This window comes from Manacus candei, unplaced genomic scaffold, assembly GCF_025592945.1.
Source record: "Manacus candei isolate 608988 ecotype Guabito, Panama unplaced genomic scaffold, ASM2559294v1 h1tg000003l, whole genome shotgun sequence".
NCBI lineage: Eukaryota > Metazoa > Chordata > Aves > Passeriformes > Pipridae > Manacus > Manacus candei.
In genome coordinates this window covers 9,839,584-9,857,596 of record NW_026138051.1, presented here as the reverse complement: position 1 = coordinate 9,857,596, position 18,013 = coordinate 9,839,584, and the positions used below count along the sequence as shown (strand labels likewise).

At 39.4% G+C, this 18,013-nt stretch overlaps 1 protein-coding gene and 1 long non-coding RNA gene across 3 annotated transcripts in view; one reads left to right on the top strand and one right to left on the bottom strand.

The window, feature by feature from the left end:
- Positions 1 to 462: 462 nt before the first annotated feature.
- The window catches only part of LOC127469473 (mitogen-activated protein kinase kinase kinase kinase 4-like), a 92,283-nt gene continuing 74,732 nt past the window's right edge, over positions 463 to 18,013 (bottom strand). Inside the window, exons 26-31 of one of the 2 annotated variants that reach the window (XM_051783856.1) lie at positions 17,551 to 17,685; positions 15,683 to 15,783; positions 14,970 to 15,119; positions 11,833 to 11,992; positions 4,955 to 5,094; positions 463 to 4,182 (exon numbers count right to left, since the gene is read on the bottom strand). In XM_051783856.1, the coding sequence (XP_051639816.1) occupies positions 4,099 to 4,182; positions 4,955 to 5,094; positions 11,833 to 11,992; positions 14,970 to 15,119; positions 15,683 to 15,783; positions 17,551 to 17,685 (770 nt within the window). In that variant the 3' untranslated portion in view covers positions 463 to 4,098. The remainder of the gene's footprint in view (positions 4,183 to 4,954; positions 5,095 to 11,832; positions 11,993 to 14,969; positions 15,120 to 15,682; positions 15,784 to 17,550; positions 17,686 to 18,013) is intronic. The other variant, XM_051783847.1, reaches the window with a different exon arrangement.
- LOC127470035 (uncharacterized) lies at positions 5,102 to 11,820 on the top strand. Its single transcript, XR_007904145.1, has 3 exons — positions 5,102 to 6,552; positions 6,627 to 6,751; positions 8,808 to 11,820. It is a non-coding gene; the product is annotated as an uncharacterized LOC127470035 (long non-coding RNA).

Genomic DNA, 18,013 nt, shown 5'->3' with positions numbered 1-18,013 from the left:
AACTGCCTAAACATTGAACTGAACTTTTAAGCCAGCTTGTATGATGGTCTTTGGAGAAACAATTTCATTCCAGAGCAATCTGACACTGCGAAACAAAGTACTTGTAAAACAAACCAGTTCTTGTAGCATCAATGACTGCAAGGTGTGATTTTTGTCTAGTTCCACTGCCCTCATCCCACCGGGTATTTGTGCAAAGAGAAAGGTGGATGTGCAGAAATTCACCTGTGAAGCTCAGCACTGGCTGTCACCGTTACTATCACTCTGTCTAGGCTGGACTCACACTGTCACCTTGACATCTTTATCCACTGCAAGGAAATATATTCATTTTGTCCCTATAGGCAGATGTTGATGTTTGCCTAAGGACAGTGAATGGATTTGGAAAACAATAACAAAGGTTTCTAAGATTTTTACAATAGCTTATGTCATTATAACAGCATGATACTAGTTTTGAATTTCAGAGTATTTTTATTACTGTTTCAGTTGTACAATTTCAGCATTAGGAAACAATACATAATATACAGTACATGGCTTGCGTTGTTCCCAGGTTTTAAAGTTATGTGTCGAGGTTCAAGCTGCAGAATAGAGTTCACCATTCCTAAAATGAAAGCAGGCACATACATACAGTTCTATTAGCACAATCCTGTGTGGCAAATACAACATTAGGAGCACCACCTGCCATTAGGACACTGCATGTACCAAAGGATCACTGACACGGATCCTTAACGTTCTGCCCCGCTGCCCCTGTAGCACTTGTTCATGTCAAAGTGACATCACTAGAAAACCCCATTAAGCAGTTCACTCCTTGGTTTCAAAAGTTAGTGAAAGGCCACAGCTAGTGAAACACCTCACAGAATGAAGCTACAAATCTGATACACATTTTGCATAGTTAAATTTATGTCTGGATAAACTTAGATCACTGGATTTTTGTTTTCTTCTGGCCTTTGTACTTTTGCTTCAAGCTGAACAGTTATTCAAAACACTCTCATTCAGTGCCCCCCAGTCACTCCAGATACCTTTCCATTTCTTTGGTTGCTCTCTTTTCCTTAACACCTCTTAACCTTTTGTATTCCTCCTACAGCTGAGCCAGACATCCACTCCCTCCCCTTTGGCTACTCCTACTTATTTTTCTTCAGCTTTTCCCTCTCTTCCTCTTCAGTCACTTCCACTCTCTTCTGTTACTCTTCTCAACGTCTCTGGGCTCTTTCTCATCTTCAGCCATTCTGACTGTCTCTTGATAGACAATGCTACAGTTTTCTTGTTCCATCCAGTTGCTATTGCTATTTGCAATACCACTTCTAAATCCTTTAAAAAGCATTCACCTCTAAGGGCCTTGTTCTTTCCACATTTACACATGGGTATAACCCAAAAAATTCCAACCGTTTTACCTAGTAGGTAGAAGACGAAAATTCAACCCACTGCCTTGAATTGTAGCTGGAAAGAAGAGAGAGCTAATAGAGGAAGACAGAATGAAAAAATAAAATCCCATTGTAATAGTGCACGTTCCCTCTCTTGAATTTGGAGTTGTTTGTTCTTTCCCTCTCAGTATGGAGTTAAACATCTCCACAGTGTGTCAACTTACTGTCACAATTTTCTGTTACAATAATCTTAAACAAGTTCAATGACATTTGCTTCTTTGATATGGGTTGTTGTTCTAAATTTCCACTGTTCTCTGCTAAATTCTTCTTAACTAGCATCAGGAAAAAAGTCAGCCTTCTACCTGTTGACACCAGAACAGGGGAGGGGAAATATTCACATGCATCCCCTGTAATGCAGAGGCTGCTGAGATAAGCACACTTTAAAAATATTATAGGGCAGCCTGGATCACTTGATTGCTTATAGCACGAACAGTTTTGCAAGCAAGTTTTGCACACCTACTGTGTGCAAAATGAAAGCTCTTCTTCCTTCACAGTCTCTCAGACTCTTAAATCAAAAGCAAGTAAGTTGTATTTCTGATTGTCTGCAACTTTTTTTTTTGCCTATAATTGTAACTTTAATCTCTGTTTCTCTTACAAGTTTAGGCTTGTTTGGTTTTGTTGGGGTTTTTTTGTTGTTTGATTGTTTGTTTGTTCTGTGAAAGTTGAACTAAACAAGCCCAGTGTTCAGTAGCATGGGAAGCCACGCCAGGTTTTGCTCATTTGCCCCAGCCCTGGCACTGGCAACAGGTAGGAACATTACTACAGTCAGACAGAGCTCCTGTTGTCACACAGCTCTGCCAGAGCTCAGCTCCCATTCAGATTTCAAGTCTGCTCACAAGCTGGTTACTTACTTACATTAAGAACCACACTGAGTATTTAACTGCAGATTTTTTTAGTATGGCTTTAGGCTTATTTTTCTGTTAGTTAAACATTTTAAAGGAAAATACTTCATAAAAAAACCCTACACATTTTGAGATAAGCTAGTGCCTGTGAAAAGTGCGAGGTTAAATCAGTTTGGAAAGTACAGTCCTCCACATAGCCAAAAATATAGACAGCTAGAGTGCAGACATCTCTGACCTGCCTGCAGCAGTTGAGGTGCCAACACAGGGAAAGGGGAAAAGGGTAATTAGCCCCTAGTTTGATTCTCTGATGACATATACAAGAATATGAGTTCTGAGCACCTGTCAGTCACTGCATGACTGCCAACACTAAATGAACCTGTCATACTGTACAGCACACCTACCAGTTTGACCAACTTCATTTCTGCCTTCCTTAGTCAACATAGAATCATCATCCTTGAGGTAGACGACCAGATATTCCACTACACTTTCCCTGCACCTTTCAGTATCAAATATTTCAAGTAAAAAATACCTATTTTCAAACACTGTAGCTAGTGATTTCACTTTAGTATCACCCATACTGTATCATGTCTGGAATGAGCTCTTTTGTATTACATTTGATGCTTTACATTTTCAAAGCACATCCAAAAATCAGCTAAATGAGGATTGCATTAAACCCTACAATTTAATCATAGTATATGATTATATATAGTATATATATATTATATCTCTATAGTTTTATGGCCAAGTTATAAGCCCCTGAGAACAGAGTTTATGCAGAAACACTGGCACCAATAACACTAGTGGATGCAGCTTTATTTAGATGTAATTAGCATAGAAAGCACCTGGAATTATTTATATTTTCTATTTATAATAGATTAACTCTTTGGATATTTTCATAACTATATTAAGAATACATTTGTTAATCTTAACATCCATTGCAGAAAGATTATATTTACACACAAATACACAAAGACTTGATGTGAAAGAGCAGAAAGGAAGAAAAGAAGGTGCCTGATCCTGTGCCCTTATTTATATACATGGGTAGTGCCTTTAAGTCAACTTGTATGAGTGTGGGTCCCAGGTGTGGATAAAAATTACAGGTTCTGGTCCATAATACTTTATGCATCTATGATTTTGACAAACTACTATTTAAACTATTTTTACAAATACATTCTACAGTAACTGTGTCTATGGGCTCAGGCATCCAGCCCTGAGAGAAACACAAAGTCTGCATTTGTAAAAATCCCCACAACATTTTAAGAATTCGCTGTTTTTACAACTCTGCACTGGAACACACCTGTCCAGCCAGCACAGGGGACGATCCCTCCAGTGTCCCAGGCTGCGCTGGGACCTACCAGGAACAGTTTCTCTTTATTATAAGACTTGGACAAACGAGTCTTGGTGAAAGAGTAACAGCTTGCTTGAAATGCAAAACAAGCCCAAATGCAACTCAAAATAGATTCAAATTGTGTTTTTATATCTACCTGCAAATGTTGCTGTCCAAAAAAGAGACTTCAGTTCAAGATAACAACATTACATTATCTGTGAAAATGAAACCATACACTTTTCAGAGTACAGGAGCTTCTTATATTGGCTGCATTCTTCATTAAAGTCTCCTAATACAATCTTGGTTTGAAACATACTTTAGAGAACAAACTAAACATGTTTGCAATACTTTGACAGGAAAACAGAATTCCTTCCAGACTGAAAGAATATGAATTTTGTAAGTCAATAATGACAACGTTTTTGTAGGTAAAAAGTGCAAATTTGTGTATACTACCTCTAAGAATTTTACACTGCTACCTACAGGGAGTTTCAAAGCGTCCTTCTTTTGATGTGCTTTACCAGTTGAATAGTACATTTTGACCAAGAGTCATAAAGTATATTTGACTGCTGCCTCCTGACTGTACAGATGCAAAGAACACCTTGAAGGGGAAAAAAAAAAGAACAAAACATTATGCTACTGTCAGTTTACATTTATGAGAATATTTTTACTCATATAAGAAGTTTGATAGAATGCCACAGTCCCAAATACAAGGATATATGGATATCACAAATCAACTTTAATCCCCTGAGAAACTTCTTAAAGTGAAACTCTACTTGTGATACAACTGGATTTTTCTTAATATATATTTCTTTTCTAATTTGAAAAGACACAGGAGAACATTTAAAAAGAATTTAAACAGTTTTCCAAATATGACAGTGGGACTAAGAGGGTTTCAGAGAACATTTATCAAAATTGCTATATACAAGAAATCAGACTTGATTATCCATACTTTGGTGTCTGCAATTAAGAGTGTTGTGGGGTTTTTTTCTCCACGATGGCTGCTCTGAACTGCCTGTAATTTCAGCAGCCCAGGAGAGGCAGTCCTGTAGCTGGGTGTTTTTGGGGCTGACTCACCAGCCCTCCCCACTATACCTGTGGTGTGGCCAGTTAGCAACGTCTGTATTTATTATCACCTCTGACAGCAGTGAAAGCTGGGTGGAATAGGAGTTCTAACAGAGCTGGTGGTGGGAAAGTGCAGAATATCCATAGTGAGGGTTTTGTGGGATCAGTGACTACACTGGCTTTGAATGGGGAAGTTATACTAAGGTAAGAAATAACCAATAACAAAGTTACAAAAATTAACTGGTCTTCGTGTCATAGTCAGCTATTACTCATTTTTGCTAAATCACCACACTCAGTGACCTCTGTACCTTGTCATTTCTTTCACAAAGAAATTTTAGCTTCTGTGCTTTCTTGTGCATAAATACTCCTTCCAGATTTCCTGTCTCCACAGAGCGTAGTTCAATGGCTTTCTCTCCCCAGCCCATGACCTGATTAGACTGAAGGTAAGCTAAAAGAAAAAAAAGAGAAAAAAATAATTTATACTATTTAACACCTGAAAGACTGATTCTTGCCTCATTTATATCAATTATGGATCTGATGCATTTCTCTTTGATAACAATATATTCTGAATTATTTGTATTTTAAATTTACACAAAAAGCCTTGGGGATAGTAACTCATTTTCAGTTACTCCTCTCAGACTTATTCTGGACTCTAGACATAAATCTTAACTACTGTTGCATGTCTTAGATTCACAAAAGGTTGAAGGAAACCTCTGAAGGACATCTTTTTGAACCCCGAGCCCCATATCAGGGCCAAATTAGACAGGGCTACTCAGGACCTTGTCAGGACATGTTTTGATGGATATCTCACAATGCATCACCAATTTCAAGGTTAAAAACTTCTTCCTAATACAATTTTTTCTTGGTGCAACTTTTTTGCCTCTCAGCCTTTCAATATCCAAGAAAAGTCTTGACTGTCTTCTCTGTACCCATTAAGTACAGAGACTGTTCTCTGTCACCATTAGGAAGCTCGGTTTGTATTTACTATAAAGTTCAGCTTAGTCTGAAACCTAAATACTTCAGAATTTGAGACTATGGCATGATTAATTTGGTGTCCTTAGCTATTGTCTTCCTGTTACTGGTTACGTGCGGTATCTCCAAAACCAAAAGATATTCCAGCACAGTGGAAGCTTACTATGATAAGCTTTACATCTGGCAATAAGAAACTGGAATAGTGACGAAGGAGTTAACATCACAAATTTCAAATTAGGCACAGTTTCAGTGAAAGCCCTCTGATTATTGCATGTATGGGCTTCCAAGGTAAAATCACATTAGTTATGCTCTACTGGTAGTCAATGCTCAGAAATTGTTCTTCTTGCTCAACTATCAACTGTTATTTCATTAGCCTGAGAATCCTGGTGCTCTGAAATGATGTAAAGGGAATGTGTGCATTGGACTGGGTTTAGCTTCAGTGGACAGGGCTTGCCTGCCCTACATTACTAGTGTGAGCAATGTCTGTTTCTTAAAAGCTTCCATGTTGCTTTAGGTTTTTGTATAAAAGTTAAACTTTCAGTACAGACTGACACAGGAAGCAACAGCCCGTGATCCTACTTGAAGGACAGTAGAAAATAAGGGCAATATGCCCAAGTGTCTGTATATACTTCTTCTAGCAGTGTTGATTTAATATTAACTTGGAATCTTTGATTTATAATTGTTGTTAAAGCAAGTGTATGAAAGTCATACCTCCTTGGAAACACGTGTGTTTTGGCTACAATTCTGTGATTTTAGTTTCCTCAAATTCTATGAATTTCCCCTACATCTGTTCAGATGACTTTCTTCGTGCACACTGAAGGCTTCCCTGTCACTAGAGCTGAGAGCTAGACAATTCTTTCCCAGTATCCCAGTCATGAGGAAAGAGGAAGAAACCAAGCTGTTTTAAAAGCAAAGCAGCAGTGAGCAACTGAGGGTAAGTGGCAAAAGAGGAGGGGTATTTTCTAAAACTCAAACACATGAAATCAATACATTTTTAAATCTTTTCAGTTCTTAGGCTGTACAACAGGGTATCATTGCTGCAGGCTGTGAGGGTGTCATTAACATCTCAACCCACTGCAGCAGTAGCTGGGTGAGCCCCAGGGCAGCACCCAGTGAAGTCAGCATGTGAAAAGGTAAGCCTGGACCACACATACAGTGAAAAAGATAAAAATGATACAGTACTCAGACTTCTGCTATATTTTGTAACTGACAGCACATTAACCTCTTCAAACTTGGCTTTTGAAACAACAGAGACGGAGGACACTACGGTTCTGGGGGGTGGGACAGGGAGGCAGGTGTGTATATAAACAGCATGGAAGCATTCTGTGGCTACACTGTTTAGTATAGGTCACACAGGTTTAGCAACAAAGACCGAATCCACTGGTAAGTCTCCTGATCTTTTCCATCACATGAAATCTGCACTCCAGGTGTCAGTATGCTGTGTCTGTATCAGCTGTATCCGTGCCTTTGGCAGATTTCAATTTGATAGCTTCCTTTCAGCTCCCAGTACCCACTTCATTAAGCTCTGCTGCAACCTCTAGGTCATTTGGGATAGAAAGCCTGCATGACCGGACCACTACTGCTGTGTTCAGAAGAGACAAGTATTATAAGTATCCAAGCAGTATTACAATAGGAACATAATAAACCAGACACATCACTGGGAACTTGTCAACTGACAATGGCTGATTTAAGTACAAGTAGCATAAAAAGTCTTGTCACAGAATCAAAAAATTCTCAGATTTCATTTGTGAAACAACTTGCCAACAAAATGGCTTGATTATACCATTTGCAGGGTTGTCCAGTTATAAGGATTTAACTATACATGGAGATTAATTTGGAGGATAGCAGGCTGTGAATTCAGAGGTCAGTACCAAGTCTTGATAATCTTCCCATATGGGAGCACTTTACAGGTGTCTGATGTGAGATGAATTGAGAGCAGATACTCAAAGTTGTCTTCTTTTGGAACAATAGCTCCTATACTACAGGAAACTTGGGAATAGTTACTGAGTCCACTTTTCACCTCAACAGGCTTTACATAAAAATGTCCTGTGCTTCTAGCTGGCAACATACACAGGTGCTTATATTACAGATTGTACAGGTTTTTAGCAACTCTAGACTTAACAGCCACTCTGATCCTTTGTGCAGTAGCTAAGCAGAAAAGGCATATACTGACTCTGAATGATGTGCCAGTAGCTGCTTAACCTACGGGAACAAAGTTATTCAGAGTTCCCTGAAGCTGCCCTGCTTCACCCAGATTACCGTGTGTATTAAAAAACCTACAACTGTGCATGAACTGTGGCTCTTGCTACACCATTTACCCCAGCAGTACTCCCTGGACATCAAAGAATACATGCCACAAAGCCAGTTTCTTATAATCGTGAAGGCATTAGCAATGCTCTAAACTTGTGCAAGACTTGGTATTTCCTGTTTACCCTGTGTATTGAGTAGAGGCAGGGAGTGACTGTTTCAAGGGTAAATGGTTGAGGGAGATAGGAAAGGTTAAAGAAATCACTGAGCCATATTGAATCCATTAACTCCTATGAAGTGTCACTGACATGAGCTAAATATCTCACACCAGTAGCATATTCAATGTCTGAATGAGACAAGTGCACTTGGTACCACAGAAGCCAGGTACTGTTACAATCTCACTTCCCTTCTTAATCTTTTTTAAAATGTTTCTCTTTTAAAAAAATCCCTCTTCTAATCTCATGTACTGAATTTGGCTCATTGCCCTGTAAGCAGTTATTCCCAACTGACCTCTGCATGAGAGCAGAATCAGGCCAGCTTTTAGCAAAATATCATAAAGTTGGGCTTTTCTGATCAGTGTTACAAAAATAGGGCAGGAAAGGACCTTAATGCACCTTCTCTTCTATCCATATCCCTATGCTGCATCAGTATCACTGGTGACAATTGTTTGTTTAACCTGACCTTAAAGACCTCCAGTGATGGAGACTCCAAAAATTCCCCAGGCAACTGATTCCAGATAAACCAGGAAGTTTAAAATGAAGAAACAGAACATGATTTAAAAGAGTCCGACCCACTTTTGTGTATCTGAGTCACGATATCAAACTCCATTCCAGGGTGGAAGAAAGTGTACACTGCTTTACTGAATTCCTTTTTGGAGACAATCGGTATGTGCACAGGTGAGATTCAATGCAAAAAAGCCACTGAATTTTGCTTTCTATACAGGTTTGTGAAAATTGCTTCAGGCAAGTGTGGAGCTGGGCAAAATACTGAGGAGAATATCTAGTGACGACTTTGGTGACAGTAAAAGATACCATCCACTGCCGAGTACACTGCTGTAGAACCCTTCTTTGGCCCTTCAGTCAAACTCAGTACACTCTATGAAACCACAGTATATTCAAGCTTTTTTCAATATATACTATATTCAATATATATAAAGCTTTTATTGGTTTCCCAGTCTTTGGGGAAAACATGTTTGTTCATTTTTAGACAAATGGAGGGGACGCATACATGTTGAGGACTGGGAATAAAAAAACCCACAGAGATACCAAGTGTCCTGTGATGCAGCAAAGCTTGTTCCCACAAAAACCCAGCTGAGAGCTCTCCAGTGATGCTGCTGATTACTGATTAGGGGCTGATAGCTATTTTGCATGCTGTCTCTAGCCCATGCTTTAATACTTACTGACCATAAAGTTGAGCAGTTTTGGGTAGGAAAACTGAGGAAGATAACTTCTCTTGTGCAATTCTGTTAAATAGTTTTACTGCTATAATTTATGTTACCTGGATACGGAAGAGGGTGTTTTTCTTCTTCCAGTCACAGCTGTGGAGAACTTTTATTAAACAAGAGAGGCTAGAGAATCAAAATAAAGAAGGAAAAAAAGCTAAGGCTGAATAAAGTTAGAAATAGACAAATTAAGAAATTGGCCCTGGAAGGCCGGTGTTTTCCTGCTGTACCTTTTGGTTAGAGTGCACTGGGAAGAGGGCTAACATACAGCAGAAGTGATACCCCAACCCAGAAATGCACCTGGGGTGGCCATTTGCTTGTTTGAATGCCTTTTGCTGTTCCCTTGGGGAAGAGCATGCAGGAGACCTGACCAACATCAGTCACTCAGATATGAGCAGGCGTGTTCTGTGCACGAGCTGGACAGCAACTCTCTCAAGAACTGGTGAGTGTGGTGGTAGAACACTGAGGCAATAATTCTACCACCTTTTGGTAACACTGTCTGTTTCTCTCCATAATATCCATTTTGCTTCTAATATGTACAGGGAAAATGAAATAAGGGCTTTTACTGCTTTCACACTCTGGGAATATCCAGATTTGTGTCAAACCTCTGAGATTACATACTGTAAATAATTCATTACTCACACAAAAGGGCAAAAGTGCTCCCCAATCTTATTAACTTGATGTTTCTTAAAGCCTTTTTAATCCTGTTTTATAGAAAGAAAATATTACATCTATATTTATATTTAGCACTACATATGTGAAGTATCTTTCAGCTTAAACATAGAATACTTCTACAATTTTAATTTCCCATGGGATTTGAGCTTCCTCTCTCCAATTTCTTATTAACAGATCGGTCACAGAGGTCCCAACTTTAAGACTATGAGTAAGTTATATTTAGATTCCCTGCCCTAAATCCATTGATTATAATACAAACTATTTTTTACTTTTTGTATCAAAATATTCTCACCAACTATGAAAGTTTTCTTTCAAAATACTTGGTTAAAGAAATCAAGAAATGAGCAAAGGATGACTAGAGAGCACACTGAGGTTAACACAAGACCCTTCTATCTCTGCAAAATTTTGAGGTAAGCTCATACAGACTTCAGGAGATCTGAAATGGGTCTGGAAATGTCTCCCAGGAAAACAGTTTCTTTTATGAAACTCAAATTTCCACCAAGCTGGGCCATGCAAATAACAGTTAATTCACACTTCTGTCATAATAGTTAATGTTTCTGTCTGGAGCCAAGAATATCAAAGGATTAAGAAAATTAATAGGAGTTAGTGGGGAAAATTTTTAAAATAACAGTTAACAGAGGTTCTTGTTTAAAGTTTGAGTTGTGTGTTGAGTTATAGGTTGGGTTAGTTTTTAGTGGAAATATGATTCCAATCAGAAATCAAATCTGTTTTGTACCACATCACAAAGACTGACAGTTTCTGTTCCAATGAAATCCATTTCTGAGATACCAGAAGTGCTGCAGCAGCAGCAGAAACTCAAGTGTTCTCAGGTAATGTACTGGAAACTGTTTAAATGAAAACTAAGAGGGGCTGTTTGGAGACTGCCCTTCAACTGTGGAATCTGCCGAAGTATAAACAATGAGAGAGACAGAGGGATGGAGACTGACACCACTCCTTCCAGAGAACATCCACAATCAAACCTGGCCTTTACTCACGGGTGTTATTCTATTGATTTTAATGGGCTTTTCCTAAAACTACTCAGCTAGAAATGAAAGGAGAAAGGTGTACATCCTTGATTTTCACTGTGGCATCCAGTTTCTTCAAAGCTAACACCATGCTTCTGTACAGTCTAAGTGTCTTGGGCTTGTTTTGTTTATTGGCATGTTTGTTTTAAAATGCAAAACAACAGCAGTGAGACAGAAATTAAAAGTAACAACTAATAAAAACAAAAATCTGCCTGTGTTGTTCTTGGTTTTCCCCATAGTGTTAGCTTGAAGCCCTCCAGGGAAGGTGAAACAAACAGCTGTCCTGGCTCCAGTACAACCAGAATCTCCTCCTACACAGACAACTGCAAGCATGGGGAGCTTGAGAATCTGTTATAAATACCCTGGGTTGGCAGCCCTGTGAATTTAAAGTGATAAAATTAAGGGGCCATTTGACAGCAGTTACAGATCTCTTCAGTAACTGACCTCTGTAGCTGTGAATTTGTACATAAAACGTTCTGAGCTATGAACGACCACAGCACCTTTTCCCCCTCTGTAATTCACACAATTCTCTCTGTGAGAACTGGTGGCAAGCTGCACTGTCAGTGAGGTTTGTCTGTACAGTCAAAGTGTGATGCAATAAACAGCGTGGCAATAAACAGACTGTGATCCAAATGTGAAGCCCCTATTGCAATCATAGGCCACGTTAACACAAACATCCATAAATCTGTTTACTCTTTACACATCTGGTTTGCTCAGAAGTTGCTTTATGTACCATACACTTTCACATGGATACAAACCTCGTAAAGAAGTCAGGCTTCATGCAGCAGAATCTTGTATTTAATAAAGAGCTATTTTTCATACATACCTACAGACGCTGGCATTTCTCCCCACTGTAAAACAGTCTCCTTTGTGAAATGCCCATATATATCAATGTAGATGCCTTCATCTTCATAGGTGAGCAAAAGCTCCATTCCGCTGGTGTTCGGGAGGATGATAATGGCATGTGGGCGAATAGTCCCCTGGATCTAGAATCATATTTTACTAAGATTTATATCAGAACATGGACTGCAATTTTAGTGATGACATCAATCTAACTAGCTTGGCAGAGCAATAAAAACAACTGGTTCATGGAAAGTGAAAGAAATGCCCGTTCTCAAAGGCTGAATAGTTTGCTAGTGAGCCTCTGAAACAGGCTTTCTCCCCTCCTCCCCCCTTGAATATGACAGTAGGCTGGCAAAACATATCAATGTTCAGTATTTCTCTTTAAATTTACCAGTGTTAATTGGTTTCAAGAAGCTATGGAGCCATTGAGACACAATAATATTTACTTAGTCACTCACAAAACACTTGCAAAACATAAATAGAAGAAAGGTGAAATAAATTTGAATTCACAATTATTTCAGAAGATGGAGGAAGGACAGAAGCTTTCACATTCCAGGAGATCAGTGCTTTCACTTTCCATGATATTTCCCTATCACTACTCACAAGTTAAACCCTGCAAATTCAACAATATTCACTTTGCTGTGAAAAGTTACCTTTCAAATACAAGCCACTCTCTGTCCTTCCCTTCCCAAATCCCTCACTACAAACAGTTCCCCTTTAACTGCTGTTGGGCACACCTCTCTGCAAGCCACAGGAACAGTGCATTTCACTCACACGAATCTCTTCCAGAAGCCAACATGTCCCAAACAAAAAAAAACCCCACAAAAGTTGAGGTATACAACCACGAAGGTGGGATTTTACGGAAGCATTTTCAAAAGAAAAAGAGGACAGCCTTAAAAAACAGTAACAAAGCATTTCCTTGTTTAAAGCGCTACTCAAAACAGGATGTTACATAGTAAATTAAACCACCACAATTAATATTTTTATAGGAAGCATATGACTGGAGCTTTACATCATTCTCACAAGCCAGCCACACACAGAGATGGTTTGTTTTTTTCCTTCAAGCACAGACACTTATACACACCGTGAGGGCACAACGAACAGTAAAAGAAGCACTGAAGCTGTACTTGCCAAACCGAATACACTCAGGCCAACCACTTGACTCCGTGCCTCCGCAACAACTATCCGCAACACTAGAACGGGTATCCAGAGCCGCAGAGCAATTTTAATGCGTTGCCTTGGTACTCGCATGAGTGATCGGAGCAGGTAAGAGATGAAGATAGAGGTGGGGAACCAGGAAAAGAGGCTACCAGAAAGCAAGAGTATCTAAAGTCAGCCTGTTAAAAAGTCCGGGCTGTTGCTACCAAAAAGCTCCTTGAGAGAATTATCCAATTCTAGCAGATGCTCTTTAAAATTATAAAATACCAAAGAAGATAGAGCCGCTGTAGCAGTCGATTTATTTCAGGTCTAAGACTCTAAAGGGAAAATGTATTTTTAGTACATGCTAACTTTTGGCTGAAGAGTGCACACAAACTCAGTCAGTCTTAGAGGTGCCCCACATATTCAGGGCAGTCACCTGGGAAATCTCTCTCATCAGGTACCTAATTGTATTTGCAGCCTGTTGAAAAAGTAAAGCCTCTAAGAAGGTTCACTTTTTTCTTTGCCTTTCTTTTCTTGGGCAATTATGCTAATGATCTCTTTGACAAGTCACTGTTCACCTTGCTCAGCAACCCACTTTCAGAATGGCATGTGGGTACCACGCTTCAATTTATAAACTGATGTGAATTTATCATAGCTGCATAGTTAAAGGTACTAATTGTCAGATTAAATAAACCCTCTAACAATACACCCTCTAACAGGACAAATACTAAGTCCCTTAAAAAAAACCCCAATGCAGAAATAAACAGTACAAGCCTTTAGCAGATGATTAAACAGTTCCAACAGCTAAAAAAGTCACTTCTCAATGAAGAGAAGTTTCTAAACTTAGCAGCCATCCTCAAACACTGTGTCCATCAGGAACACAGGTCTGACAGGACACGGAGGCTGTCACTTCCAGGGCAGCAGAGTGATCAAATGGCTTGCACAGGAGGCTTTTCATTTGAGTTGAAAACGTGGGACTGAGAGTGGAGAAAAGTTAAAAAAATAAATGGATTCATGGCACACGCTGCAACATGCAGATCTGGGATGAGATTTCTTCAGACATCCCAAGCGTAACTTTAGGACACGTGGCCTTGGGATGCAAGGAGGTCATGGCACCTGGATGAGCTAACCCTCGGCCCCTGTGGAGCACTGTTGACTTCAGGGAGGTTTCCAAGTGTGCACAGAAGTTTCCTTGCCAGGAGCCTCCCATTAGACTGGAGCCAGTCTGGAACCCGCCAGTTTACTGAATATAAGCCCCCAAGTTTCTCTGGCTTTTGAAAAGAACTATCTAGAACAGCAAAAAAATAAGCAAACAAACAAACACATTAAAACCATAGCACAGACTTCATATTGGACAGCCCCATGCCCTGTCATTCACTTCTGCAGGGGAATTTGCTGCATTTGAGTTTAAGCAGCAATTCAGTGATCACCATCACCTCCAACAGAGACACAATGCAATCAATTTGTACACATCAACCTCAAATCAACATTTTCATGCCAACTTCTTGACAATCTAACGAGAAAGTCTAGAGGAAAATGTAAAACCTCTTCTGAACTTACAGACTGATTTAACAGGCAACTGAATGGTAAGAAGATCCACAAATTTATTTAATCCAAAGTTGGGTTTCTGAAAAGTCTGCACAGTGGTAGACTGTAAAAGTCAGCTAAATTCATGTAGATATTATTGTGTCTTTGACTGTTAAGTCCTCAATTTCCAGGACAAATCGATTAGAAATAGTACTGTCCATACAATAGGCTTTCTGATATTAAACCATTAAATTGATATCCTAAATGTGATAAAAGCATTTTAACAGGACTTCAGTGTTATAGAAGTACGAGAAAATTGGTTTTCTATTAGCTGTCATACAATAATTATTCTCTTATCCTGTCTTTTGAAAAACAGCACAACTCTTAACCTGATCATCATCAATATACAGCCCAAAGAAAAAGGCAATAACGTTGGTTTTGGGATTATCTTACGTGTGTTGGAAGATACAGGTCATACACAGATCCAGAGTCCACATCAATAGCGTGAAAGCCCACTAGTGACCCATATATAACCTTCAATCTCTGTCCATTTTCAACAGTCAGGTCAACTGATAGTGGTTTGTGATGAAGTGAGGTAAAGGACTGGAAAAAAGAAAAAACATAAAATATAACAAAATAAACCTGCTGGTTTACAGATCAACATATACAATCTTAAGAATTCTCAAAACTCAAAAGTTAGACAGCTATTTTTGTTAAATAGTAGGTTATATTTAAGGAGCTGAGTATCCATCATCCACTGAGTTGCAAGGACAGTTTGACAGTTCACTTGTAGAAATTCAGATTCTAGAAATGGACTAGGCAAAAATTAGGCTGAGTACCATTTGTGTTCAGTTTCATCCCCTTCTGAGGGAAATCAGCATCAACTCTGTGAATTCAAATGTACATTTTGGCACAGCACACGTGCTGCATTTGGCTGGGGTAGAGACAAACAAGTTACTCACGTCTAACAATCGTGACAGTTTTATGCCTGCCATCTCCAATATATGTCAAATGAGCTACACTTTCTTTAGAAGAATACTGATTTTATCTTTAACTCGAATAAACGTTATACAAAACAAAACAAACAAAAAAACCCCGAAAGCAAAGAGCAGATGAGAGGCAGCGAGAGACACTGACACATCTGAACCAAAGGGATTTTCACGTACCTTAAAAGCCATGAATTTGTGATAAGGCTTTGGAGCCCAGGCATAAACCTCCACTGAGTTTTTCAAAGCAATTACGAGGAATTTTATTCTCTCATATTTTACTGTAATACAAGAAGAACAATTCCTTAGGTACCAGACAGACACTTAAATCAAAGGCCATCTCATCACATGAAATAATTTCAATGGATTACTTGTAGAGGTAGACATTATCCAGTAAGGGAGACTAATGCATTCAGGACATCAATGTTTAATACCACCAGTGACAATACCTTGACTGGAAACCCATAGTTCATTTATTTTCAGTAAAGCCAAATGACTGTTAACAATATTTATATATTGCTTTTCATATAGCAATCAAAAAATAGTAATAAATCTTACCACTCAGAAAAAAAAGGTCTTGACCCTGCATCTAAGCCAAGCTATGTGATTTTTTAAGTGTGAACGCACCCCAACAGCTTGTTAGGAATAAGCTACTGTTGGATGACTGGTGGTTGCCGGCTGAACAATTCTGTAAGACTCTGCAGGATGAATTTTCATTTCACTGTTCATCTGTGGGGTTAAATCCCCATTTGCCAGTGTGGGTGAAGGACTCCCAAGCTTTCTGACATGAGTAAGCATTTACGAGATGAGTAATTTCTCCACGACGATTAAGGTCATGTTGGGCCCATCAAGAATAAATGAAGAACTGTGCATTGAAAATTAAGGTTTCTTTGGCAGAGTAAAAACACAGTGTACAGAGACAAGCATTTGCTTTGGAAGCAGGATGTTATCTCACATAGGCAGAAAACAAAAAAACCCAGAAAACTCCACCAAAATACAAACCAGCACATTCTTTTCCTCTTTTACCTGGAAAAATGGCTGTAAAGCCAAAGGTCAAGATACAAGAAGATTCACCAAGAGAAAAACAGCAGCAGTTGTGCTGTCAAAAAACTAAGTCTGGCTCATCATATGTAAATACAGAAGGTCCTACCACATGCTTGCCTAATTTTAGGATAAGTATTTTGGTTTGTGTTTTTTTTTAATAACACAGAAAACCCAGTGATGACCAACTGAAGCGGAATACTCGGGTGCTTAGCTGTAATCACAACTAAAGTAGCAACACACATCTGTTTCACATTCTCTATTGGGTTTAACCCCTGCCTCTTTTAAAGCCAGGAGAGCCAGCTAGCTCGCATTTCCTGCACTCCTCTGTAGCACAGCTCTGTTTGACTTTGAAGAATGTGTCACTGTCATATACTACCCTTTACCACAGCAAGACTTGCACCATAGTTCACACCCTCTCACACAGTTAAATGACAGAAACTATCACAACACTGATGCTCTTTCTTCAAGAATGAGCTGCCTGAAAGCCAAAGAAAAGCCAGATGGATCATTTCCAGTGTGTAAGTTTAAACAAAGGTATATTTGGGTCTTTCATGACCTAGAGAAAGGGATGAGCTGTAGCACATCCAGTCTGATCTACCTAAGGACATCCTATAAATACAATTCACTAGGACTTTAAATAGGTCCAGTTTCTTAGCAATTACTCAGGGGCAGGAGGGAAGCTGAACAGCACAGAAGTGGAAAAAAGTCAGTCTAATTAAAACCTTAAGTAACTACAGAACCACAGACCGTGGCTGGCACTCCCTCCTTTCAGCCATCACAGGAAACAGCCATAACATCCTCTGATATCTGCTGCAAAAAGAGCTGCTACCTGGAATGACAGGGACCAAAGCACCTGCCATGTAAAACAAGGAGGCTTGAAAGAACTCAAGAGATATTCAGAGCAATACAATCCTGAAACAACGCTGAACAAAAATGCTGCTGTCACAAGATGTAAAAAGAGGACGATTAAGTACCTCTCCAAGTTAAAAACAGGAAATCCTTACCAACTTTGTAGTGCACACAGCCTTCCAGGTCACCCACGGACACCCAGCCCTGCCGCTTCTCCACCTCTGGATCATTGCGCAAAATTTTATTTCTCAGCCATGACAAGTAATACACCCTCAACTTATTCTTCTTCCCTAGGGTTTGCAAAAAGAGACAGATTGCTTTAACTCTCTGAAATACAAACTCTCCCCCACTTACAAACTGCCAGAGTTTTGTGACCTTGAGTGCAGCAGGTCTTTGTGCCTTACCAAGGTGAGAGAACAGTCCAGTGGCACAAGAAAGCTCTGTGTGATGGGGGCACAGGAACTGGCACATGAGCAGTCCTATGGCACATGCACTTACCTTGTTATTCAAGCTTCAAGATTTTCACACCTGACTAAAATTCCTCCCTCAGGCCAAAGAACAAGTCTCTACAGACACAAGTATTATCAGAAACAATCACACTACCTGGCATTTACTCTG